The sequence below is a fragment of the Nansenia antarctica genome (assembly GCF_963989245.1).
Source record: "Nansenia antarctica genome assembly, chromosome: 14".
NCBI classification, from domain to species: Eukaryota; Metazoa; Chordata; class Actinopteri; order Argentiniformes; family Microstomatidae; genus Nansenia; species Nansenia antarctica.
In genome coordinates, this window is record NC_137684.1 from 24,815,306 (window position 1) to 24,826,755 (window position 11,450).

An 11,450-nucleotide genomic window follows, 5' to 3' on the forward strand; every position below is an offset into this window, starting at 1 on the left:
TCTTCAAGAATCAATGGCTATACTGTATATCATGAATTTAAAAGTCCAAAAATATATGTACCAATCCCAGATTGCCCCTTTAAATTGTTATGCAGTCACACCAAAAAATATAGCAAATATCAGATTTGTATTTATTGTCAATGTATCTTGGATACCATTGTATTTATTATCAAAATGGATACCATCAAATATGATCTCTGTTGGATTATGTCACTCATTACTATATTTTGTGCAAATGCAACAAAACGACAGGAGCTAATTGCAGGCCTCACTGGCCTTCTATACAGTATGTGGTTGTCTACAGTATGTGTGTACATGTACATAAGCTTACACCAAAATGTCTCAAGTTTCTCTCTTTCCGAGTTGCGATAAACAGCAGGTTACTGGTTTGTCCAGCTCTGATGGTAACTCTGTGTTCTTCTGCTCTCTTGTATTTTTCTACTATACTGTCTTCTGTTGCACTTTCCAAATGTATGTTCTTCACTCACATCTTTACAAAGAGAAAACTACGCGACACCGAGTTGGACCTCTGACGTTACACGAAAGAAGAAGAAAGAGAAAACAAATATATTAAAAAAAGAACAGAAATTAATGCCTGAGAACATGAAATGAGGGGTGAAATTTGTTTGTTTTGTCACAAAAGTTGAATGCCTTCATGACATGACTTTTAAGTCTCTTTTTTATTCAGATTTTTTTTCTTCTGACGTTTATTCAGAAATTTTCTTTTTCGGACTTTTATTCTGATATTAAACACAGTGATCACATATTTAACGTTTAACACCAGTGAAAATTGCTTATTTCTGTGGTTGAAATTGAGAATTCTACTAAATGTATGCACATGATCCAATTATCGATACTTCAATTACATTCATGTACAATATTGGATCTGGCACACAGCAATATGGACAAAAAGTAGACACTGTTCTCAAGTAGTCCAGGAGTGGATTTGAATATTGGCCCATGGCATGGTTATGGTGGATGCCTAGGTATGGTAGAGATGCTGTTAATCAACGTCTTCACTGCCAAACAGGTTCTCCTAGAGAGAAGGACAGGAAACAATGTACTCAGAAAATGTCAGATGAAGAAGTCATGAGCCACTACATTTCTTTAAGTATCTGTCAATCATCACTAATAGTATAATCACCAATCACTATAATATAATATACATAACATTGCAGTGAGTGCATACATGTTTCAGTATCCCAGTGGGAATCGAACCCCCAACCTAAGCGTTGTTAGCCCCATGCTCTACCAACTGAGCCACAGAGCACAACTGTCCACTACTAAAACTACCACTACCACTACCACTACCACTACCACTACCACTACCACTACCACTACCACTACCACTACCACTACCACTACCACTACCACTACCACTACCACTACCACTACCACTACCACTACCACTACGACAACTACTCCTACCATTGCTTTCATGGTTGGTGTCAGTTCTGATTCACTTTTTAAAATGAAACAATTGTTTCAAGTCATTTTCTGAATTAAAATGGAATTGATCTGAAAAGCAACTGCTGAAGTTGACCTCATACGTTAGTCTTGGGTCAGTTTTACTCCCCCCCCCCCCCCCCCACCGCATCATGATCAAGTTTACTGACTGGCAATGGTCACCCCCCAAACATCAGTCTGTTCACTCCGCTCCTCTACCTCTGCTGGCCGACTGGCCCCACCACCTCTACGCCAACATGGCAGTCACACTCCCCGACGTCTCTTCACTACACTGGCTCCCCGCTGGTGGAATGAGCTTCCCACGGCTGTCAGAACTGCAGTCACTACCCATCTTCCGTCGGAGACTGAAGACCCATCTCTTCAGGTTACACCTTAACTGCTCCTCTTGAGACATCTACTACCCCCCAGCACTGTGCCTCCTGAGACACCTGCTTCCCCCCAGCACTGTGTCTCCTGAAACACCTCCTTCCCCCTATAGGCTACTGTGTTTCCTAAGAGTTCTACTTTCTTTCTTCTTCTATCACGACGACTGCCAATGGCCCCTGGCCTGAGCTAGATCACTCTTCCTGCAATCCTGCTACGACTGGTGAATTGATGATTCACTTGCTTAGTCAAATGTATCGATTGTAAGTCGCTTTGCCCAAAAGTTTAGGATTTGGGGAGCGTATGCGGATGAAGGGTGAACTTTAATGTCCTACTGACCCAGTCCCCGTGCTCCTGGACCCAGGCGGAGTGGTGCTGCTGGAGGTAGCGCACCCCGTAGCCCATGGCCCTGCTCATGGGGTGGAGGTCCACAGCCGACAGCCTGCTGGTCACCTCAAAGGCTAGGGCGATCTGTTCCCTGTGGACCTGCTCCTCAGACCCCCCCACCCCTACGACCCCCGGGCTGGGAGGGACCACCCCGACCAGCTTCTGGAGGGTGGAAGTCACCTCCTCAAACAGAGAGTAGCTGAAGGACACCTGGAGCTGCTCCTGTAAGGTCTTGTTCTTCTTGATCTTAGATAGAGATAGGTTTAGAAAAGGGGCGGGGGGGGGATGGGGGGGGTGGTATTTTATGGTATCACAATGTCCTTCACAAAGGTACTAACGCTTCTTCTAACAAAGAGTTTAAGAACTCAGTGACACAGAATTGAGTGGCATGAATGATTGTATGAGTGAGGGGGTAATATATTGTGAAACAGTGACATCATGTGGTGATACAGGGGACATCCACAGATTTGAAAAAAAATATTCCAGCTTTTCATTTTTCGATTTACAGTAGAATATAAAAGAACACACACACATTGAGTTGCTGACTATTGGGACATACAATATACCAAGACACTCTGGATTGAAAAATAATTGAAAATGAGTGCCCTTTTAATCTAATCTGTTGGAATTCAATTCACTTACGGAATTGACAGAATTAAACTCAAGTCTGACACACATGCACACGCACACGCACACGCACACGTACACGCACCTCCTCATTTAGCGTGTCACCTGACTGCTTTAGCAACTCCACCAGTCTCTGGATAACTGCAAGAAGAAAAAGCAAAAAGCTTTAGGTAAATTAGTGTTTAAAAGGGTCCTTACTAGAAAAGAGTTTATGAATCCCCAATCGAAAAATGATTGTATCCCATTGCTATTGTCGGCAGGAGTGAAAGAGTGACCCACCATCTTCGACCTCCTCCCCGTCTGTTTCAAAGGAGCTGTTGGGGATCTGATCTGTCGTGATCTGCACTGAGTCTGCAACCTGAGTCAACCTGTCAGCTACACCACTCAGGGTACTGCCCTCTCCCACTGGGCCTGCAACACACACACACACACACACACACACACACACACACACACACACACACACACCTGTCAGCTACACCACTCAGGGTACTGCCCCTCTCCCACTGGGCCCACACACACACACACACACACACACACGAACACACACACCCACACACGAACACACACACCCACACACACACACACACACACACACACACACGAACACGAACACACACACACCCACACACCCACACACCCCCCCACACACACACACACACACACACACCCCCCCACCGACACACACACACACACACACACACACGAACTCGAACACACACACACACACACACACACACACACACACACACACACACGCGTTCTTCATGGTGAACTGTTAGTAAAGAGTGTTTACTGTGCAGGGCTTCTAAACCGTGTCACCTCTTGGCACAATAACATAGTGATTAATCCATCCCGTGTTTTTAGACATTCATACAAATATTCATATGGTTTTCCTCTCTCTGTCCCAGAGACTAGGGGCTTACCGCTTGTTGTCTCTGGCAAGTGAATAAACACTTTTCTTGATGTCATAGCTCTGTCTACCATCCTCCCAGCTGCCCCGGCCCCCCTGGTCTCTCTGTTCCTGTCGAATGGGTCATTTGATTGGGCTTGAAAATACATTTTTGATATGCCAGGACCTTCCAAATAGAATGGTCTGGACAGGCCTTCAAAATAGTTTGGTCTGGACAGGCCAGGACCTTCCGCCTTTGGTCTGGACAGGCCAGGACCATCCCCCTTTGGTCTGGACAGGCCAGGACCTTCCGCCTTTGGTCTGGACAGGCCAGGACCTTCATGATAGATATTTACATCCTTTGGTCTGGACAGGCCTTGATATTCCGCCACTGGTACTCTGGTAGGCAAACCTGACCGCTGCCTTCTTCTTTTGACACAGTAGGCCATGAGCAGCCGATACTCCGTGCTGCCCTTATCTACCACCATCTCATCCGGAGCGTCTTCCTTTGCTTGGTTCTCCATTATAGGATCACAGACGCAGAACTAGAGAACCTGGAAAGTACAGGGTTACATTAATGTTACATTCTAGGAAAAGGGTGGCTGGACCACCAATTGCAGAATATATAGCAAAGACCAATGACAACATGGAACCCTAACCCTGAAAATGGATGCTAAGATGGTTAAACTGGTACTTTTAATTTATTATGCCCAATGTGCATTGAAAACAATTTTAGGGAACAGCTTTTCAACTGTTCATTTGTAAACCAGTGTGTTTATTGTGATGGTATCTTCACTTTCCACAACATAAACAAAAACATGAATTACTGCATAGCATTGCAAGTATGAAAAAACACAAGCAGGTCTATCTTCAACATGAATTATAATTACAATACAACACGAGACAGGGACAATTCCTGTGGAAATTGTGAAGTGTGCTTGCCCCTCACAGCCAGTAGGGGGCAGTTCAGTGGAGAAATATTTACCTACTCACCACAACAATTAACTTGTATTAGCTATCTAACACTATTTAGTTCCTGCCAAGCTAATTAGCGCTACCTAACTAATTAACTGCCTAATCCCTCAATATTAAAATTCAATGTTTTACTCAATAAAACACACATATTTCCCCCCAAAATTCATATATAATGTGATTTTCTGGGATTAAAAAAAAATCCCCAAAAATTCTGTCTCTCACTGTTAAAATGAACCTACCATTAAAAGTATAGACTGTTAATTCCTTTGTAAGGGGGTAAACTCACAAAATCATCAGGGGGTGAAATACTTATTTCCCCCACTGTAAGTACGATAACTTCTGAAAACAGAAATTACAGAATAGATTTAACCCATCTAAGATTAACTAATATGGAAACCATTAAGAACAAGCATTTGAGAATTCAATCTCCCTGTTTTTGTGGGCTAGTTTTATTATCGATTCACCAAACTCGTTTCACTTTCAGCCTCAAGTCAAATGTAGGTTATAGACTTGTGGTTATAGTCATTCAAACGGACTGTCTATCTAGATAATTGTGGGTCTAATTTAGTGTTTACTGAGAGAAAACATGAGTGATTAAATGTAAAATGATTAATTCGTTAAAAACGTTGACTTCGAAAATCAAACATTCAGAGTACGTGTAGCTGCAGGATAGGCTGCTGCATAGGCAGTAAAAAACAGTAAAAGCAGTTGCATTACTAATATCATGGAGTCTAAATGTAAACACTTACTTATAATTTGAATGAAATTAACTTGACTTGAATGAAATGGGACCATCGGTGGATTAGATACAAGAAGATCACATCTGAGTTCCGTGAAGTATATGACTGAACTCCGCCCACCTGCCTCGGGTGGATGTTAATGCCGATTTCTTACAAATAAAACTGGCTCACGTTAAACTTGTTCAAGAATTTAGGACTAGTATCTAAGACTAAAGAAATCAACACATTATATTACAATTTCTCTGGAAATAAAGATGTAATCCTCTCTATTATTTTATTATTTATTATTTGTGTTTTTAAGGGTTTGTAATTCTTCTAATATCCTGGTTGAAGCTCAATTGATCCATACTATATGTGGCTGTGTAGTAAATATCAAGTTTAGCCTTGGAATAATATGTGTGTACAGTCCATTATATGTGTCCTATATAAAATGACAAGTGATGATAAAAATGACTACATTTGTTACGTAATATTTCTTTATTTCATGAAAATTGTATTTCCTCCTATAACTGCCCTTTCGACAACAAACTGTGTTTTACTGCCACCTACTGGACACATGGAAATGATGGAAATGTTCTATGTATGTCCCTCCTAGACCTAAGACTTTATCATGGCTTTACGCACCAACATAATAGTTGCAGTGTGATAATTATGGAGTTAGATAGCTGTCAAAAGGTTGAACAAACGTTATGTTAATATCGTAAATAAGTCCACATGCAAAGCAAATGCAAAAACAGCACTGTTAACGGATCCAATACCTTTTCGAGTTAAAGGAATTCGGTTTTTATGATGTCATAATACTTTTGACAATGCTGTAATCTGGATTTTTCCATTGTCCTCTTGTGACACGTTCCGACTGCTGGCCAAGTCCATCATCTCTACCCTCTCTTCATTTGATTGGAGATATTTACGTGCAGGATACCTACTTCCAAAGCGCGTAAAAGTGGTGGGGCAGGCAGGGTCTTCAAAAGGACATTTTACATAGCAACATGGACTCGTCGACGCACTGCACAGATAGATATTTGATGACACTAAGCTACAAGACGATGCTTGACTCAGACGACAAATCAGCAGGTAAAGTGTAGCGTATATATAAGCCTAGTAGTAGTGAGACCGAGCGGGCTCGCGTTGTGATCTGAATTGGATCGGCTTGTCACTTTTTTCAAAGTTTTTACATTCCATTATGTTTTGTGAGATGGAACCTTTGTATTTTATGAATTACTAACTCAGAAATGTCAACATTTAAAAAAATAACATCACACAGGCATTAATAAACACCTAATGGATCAGATTATGTAAAAAAACTAAATTTTTACAAAAATGGAGATAGAACCTTATAATTCTAACGTCACGATTTGACTGTACTGCTAATCCAAACCTCGTTGACATCACACGTGTCATTGTGAAGACTTGTTATTTACACATCATCAAACCCTTCTGTTTCCTCCCGCATGCAGGCAGAGGTGTCAGCTTCGGAGAGGGCCAGAGGGCCAGAGTTAACGTGCGCGTAACGAACCGCCTGCGACCCCCGCTGACACCGGACAACCTGCTGTCACTTTCACTCAGCATCCCGGGCCTCCACACCAGGCTCAACAACAGGACACCCGCCGCTAACATCGGCCTGTTTCACTATGGCAGTGTGCTGATACATCCTGATACACCTAGCTGGTACAACCTACCGCCGGTTCCCGTGGACCACCCAGACGGGGGCCCCGCGGCCTCTCTCGCACCTCCGATAGGCGGCTTCTACGAGCGAGACGGTGATGGGACGTCCCGCTCAGAAGGAGCGCCTGTCTCAGTGAGATGTGAAGGTGCGTTGTCCGGTCAACCTGGAGATTCTACCTCGGAGCAGGGCTCTCCAGGGTCTCTGTCCAGCGGGTCAGAGGACTTCTATAGCTGTCCATCTTCTCAGGACTATTCAGATATGTGAATGACATGTCATCAGCATGTGATTGCAATTTATTCCTGTTCGCGGATGACTCGGCTCTGCTGGTCTCTGACAGGGACATATTGCAGGTGGAAAAAGCGCTAAGCACTGAACTGAGTAGAATCTGCATCTGGCTAGCTGACAATAAACTATCAATACACCTAGGTAAAACTGAAACCATCCTATACGGATCCCCATCTAAACTCAGAAAGGCTGAAAATTTTAAAATAAAAGTGGGTAACATTAATATCACAAGAAAAGAGGATATTACATACCTGGGCTCCATCTTAGAGGCAAATCTTTCCGGAGATAAAATGGCAGCAAAAGTAATCAAAAAAGTTAACCATAGAACTAGATTCTTGTACAGGATATCCTCACTTGTCAGTAAAAACACACTGAGGACCCTATCAGGAGCTCTCATTCAATGTCACTTCGACTATGCCGTAACATCATGGTACTATAGAACCACAAAGGCCCATAAAACAAGACTCCAGACAGCCCAAAATAAACTGGTTAGGCTTCTGCTAGGTCTCAACCCTAGGACACATCTAACCGCTGCTCATTTTTTGAGCCTTGATTGGCTACGAGTAGTTGACAGAGTGCAGCAGCTTGCACTGGGCCTGGTCTTCAAGATACGCTACACCACAAAGACACCCAAGTACCTGTCAACATACTTCCAAAAAGTGAACAACGTCCACACATACAACACCAGAGGAAGCTCCACGAACCACGTTCAACCGCGTTGCACCACAAACAAGGGGTTAAACTCGTTTGCAAACTATGCAGTAAAAATGTGGAACGCCCTTCCTATAATCTTAAAGGAGTGCAAAACACTGCCCACCTTCAAAACCACTCTCAAAAAACATTTACAGGAGGCTGCAATCCGTAACTGGACCCTCTAAATCAAAAATCAGATTAAAAGACCCGAACTACCCACTGTACATACTTGGTGTTTTGTCCCCCGCCCCCACCTGTGGTGTATGTCCCCACCTGTCCTACCCGCTGTACATACCTTATGTTTTGTTGTATTGTTCTTCCCATGATGGATGTGTGTTTATCTTGTAGATAGTAATAGTTATTTGTCTGTATTATCTTGTAGATAGTACTAGCTTTTTTGTCTGTCTTACATGTAACGATGAATTGAGAATCAAGGACCCCAATTGAAATAAGCCAGTGGCTTTCTTGGGTTTTTATCCTGTTAGTTGACCTTGTATGTAATATGTACTTTCATGTACCTACTTCTGCAAATCTTCTAATAAAGTTTTCAATCAATCAATCAAACTCCTTTCCATCGACGTGGAGTTCGCATTGGGGTTCAGCTACGGGCTCTCCGACCACCCAAAGTCAGCATGAGGAGCTGGTCTCTATAGAAGGTCAGCAGGAGGAGCGGGTCTCCATAGAGTTCAATAACCAGCGCTACCTGCGCGTCCTGTCCCGTGCAGAGGGCACCACGGACGCCGGCGTCGAGGCCACCTGGACAGTGACAGACTTCACGGATGAGGAGGGGGGGGTGCAGGTGTTTTCTCTGCGGCTTGACTTTCTGCGGCCCCGGCCAGCCATGCCGCGGTGGATGAGGGGCATAGAGGTGGATGAAGATTGCTGCTGATGGTTCTGAAAGAACTGAAGTCTGGACAGTCCTACGCGTGTTGTGTTCTCTATCCAGTTGTGTCAATTAAACCAATGCATGATTGTAATGGTATCCTTGACAATCCCCTCGGCCAGTTTGTTGTTTTTCATCAAATAACGGGCTATACCAAATGTATATATAGGCTAATAACACACATTTAATTGAATAAGGCATAATCTATGGAGATAGATAGGTGCCAAAAGGTTTAACAAACGTAATATTAAGATCGCAAATAATTCCACTTGTAAAACATGAAGGGCAAATAATAATAATTATATATATAATGACATATATAATAATAATAATAATAATAATAATAATACATATATTATTACGTACATATACATAATAATAAAAACTGCACTGTTAACATAAAAACTGCAAACCCCTCTGTTACAATTATGGATTAACATTTACACCTTCAACTATTTTTAACATCTTCCTTCACAGGTTTGAGCATCAGTTTTTTATATACAAACTTTGTTCAGTTACACAGAGAACTTTCCCCAATGATGTCAGATCGATTGGAGGTCATCAAAAGGACATACTGTATCTCAGATTTAAGGATAAGGATTTTGACCAAAAGTTCAAAATATCTATTTCAGACTAGAATTGTTGTACTTACTTCAGCTTAAAATGTAAAATTTTGACTGGAGGGGTCTACATAAATGATAAATAGTAAATGGACTGCACTTATATGCCTTTATCCAAAGCGCTTTACAACAGCCTCTCATTCACCCATTCACACACACATTCACACACCAATGGCAGCAAGCTACCATGCAAGGCGCCGGCCCGCTCACTGGGAGCAATTTGGGGTTCAGTGTCTTGCCCAAGGACACTTCGACATGTGGCCAGCTGGGGCTCGAACCGCCGATCTGCCAACCTTGCGATCATTAGACGGCAGCTCTATTTCCTGCGTCACATGCAGATGAGTCCCCCACAGGCCCCTCTGGGGTCTATTCAACACCTGTCCCCAGTCTTCCATCTAGTTTCCATAAGTCCAGTGGATCACCACACATGCAAACTGCATCCTGCTTGGTTTTCCTGCCCCTCTTAAAAAGTGAAAGATAAGGAGGGGGAACAAACAGACAAACACTCCACATCTCAGAGCGACCATCACCCTCCATCTTGTCTATATGTGATGACAGGTCAGTTCACCTTCAGCTTTCGTTTGACTACTGGAAAAGTGAGCAAATTTGGTCTTTTAAAAGCAGCTGCCGTATTCACTTAAAAAAAGCTTATTTCTTTTATGCTTCTCTCAATTATAAATTATGATGTTAATTGATCTGTGATGTGACAGCATCTTAGTAAACTATTAATTAGTACAGTAGTACTGAAATAATAATTGCTGAATTGCTCAGACTAAGGGTGCGTTCGTAAATACACTCTGGAAATCTGCTCGAGAGCGCTCAGAGTGCTCTGGTTTCAACTGAAATCAGTTAATTTCCGAACAGTCTGTATTTTATGTCTCAATTTGAATGTCTTAATGCTGAGCCTACATTGAGTTTGTGGTGTGAGACAGTTTTGTTACAATTCTTTATGAGTGCAGATAGATGACACTTACATTTTACATTTTTGGCATTTAGCAGACGCCTTATTCCAAAGCGACTTACAATCAATACATTTGACTAAGCAAGTGAATCATCAATCCACCAGTCATAGCAGGAAGAGTAATCTAGCTCAGGCCCGGGGCCAATGGCAGTCTCCGTGATAGAAGGAACAAAAAGAGACAAAAATAAATAAATACAAAATACAGATTTTTTTGTATAGACACTGGAGAAACAGAGAAACAGTACAGGGGGGGGCAGTAGAAGTCTTGGGGGGGACAGTAAAGGGGAAAAGCAGGTCTCTCAGGAGACGCAGTGCTGGGGGGTAGTAGATGTCTCAGGAGGAGCAGTTAAGGTGTAACCTGAAGAGATGGGTCTTCAGTCTCCGACGGAAGATAGGTAGTACTAGTGACTCTGCAGTTCTGACAGACACTCATCTTTGTAATTGATTATCTAGCGAGCTTAGCCATTTTAAGTGATGACGTAGAGCCTGACACATAATCAGTATGTCTTTGTTTGAATAGTCTTCTTTATTATGTTTTTTCTTTTCTCCACTGAAGGTTCTTCTTACTAGGTTTTCCGCATTAAACGTCATGGGAAACAATAGCACCTCCTCGAGTGGGGCCACCTTATCAGGCAACACCAGCAACGTCAATGCTTCATCCAGCACCAGCATGTCATCATTCGGTGGGTTATTTGGCGGGACATCTTGGTTCTCATTCTTCTCATCAGCCAGTATGAATCAGGCAACCCGACAGTGTTACATACTCGACAGTACTCTCGTGTGGATGGGCATCAAGATCTTCATCCTGTTGACTGGCCTCCCAGCCAATGTGGGCCTGATGTGGCTCCTGCTGAGGAGCAGGAGGGCTCTGTCAGCCTCCGAAGTCCTGGG

The 11,450-nt window shown here is 42.8% G+C and overlaps 1 protein-coding gene across 1 annotated transcript; it reads right to left on the reverse strand.

Moving 5' to 3' along the window:
• Positions 1–696: 696 nt before the first annotated feature.
• Positions 697–5,534, reverse strand: LOC308170324 (uncharacterized protein). Its single transcript, XM_080545096.1, has 6 exons — positions 5,461–5,534; positions 3,771–4,290; positions 3,124–3,255; positions 2,930–2,985; positions 2,170–2,463; positions 697–1,036 (listed from the first exon to the last, which is right to left on the reverse strand). The coding sequence occupies exons 2-6, from the start codon at positions 4,258–4,260 to the stop codon at positions 1,004–1,006; spliced, it is 1,005 nt and encodes a 334-aa protein (XP_080401222.1). The 5' UTR covers positions 4,261–4,290; positions 5,461–5,534; the 3' UTR covers positions 697–1,003.
• Between the last annotated feature and the right edge of the window lie 5,916 nt (positions 5,535–11,450).

Excerpts from the sequence above, each read along its gene's own strand:
- LOC308170324 (XM_080545096.1), bottom strand. The coding sequence starts at position 4,260 with ATGGAGAACCAAGCAAAGGAAGACGCTCCGGATGAGATGGTGGTAGAT. Across the intron at positions 2,464-2,929 it reads GTGACACGCTAAATGAGGAG|ATCAAGAAGAACAAGACCTT; the intron begins GTGCGTGTACGT and ends TCTCTATCTAAG. Across the intron at positions 1,037-2,169 it reads TCCAGGAGCACGGGGACTGG|GAGAACCTGTTTGGCAGTGA; the intron begins GTCAGTAGGACA and ends CCTTCTCTCTAG.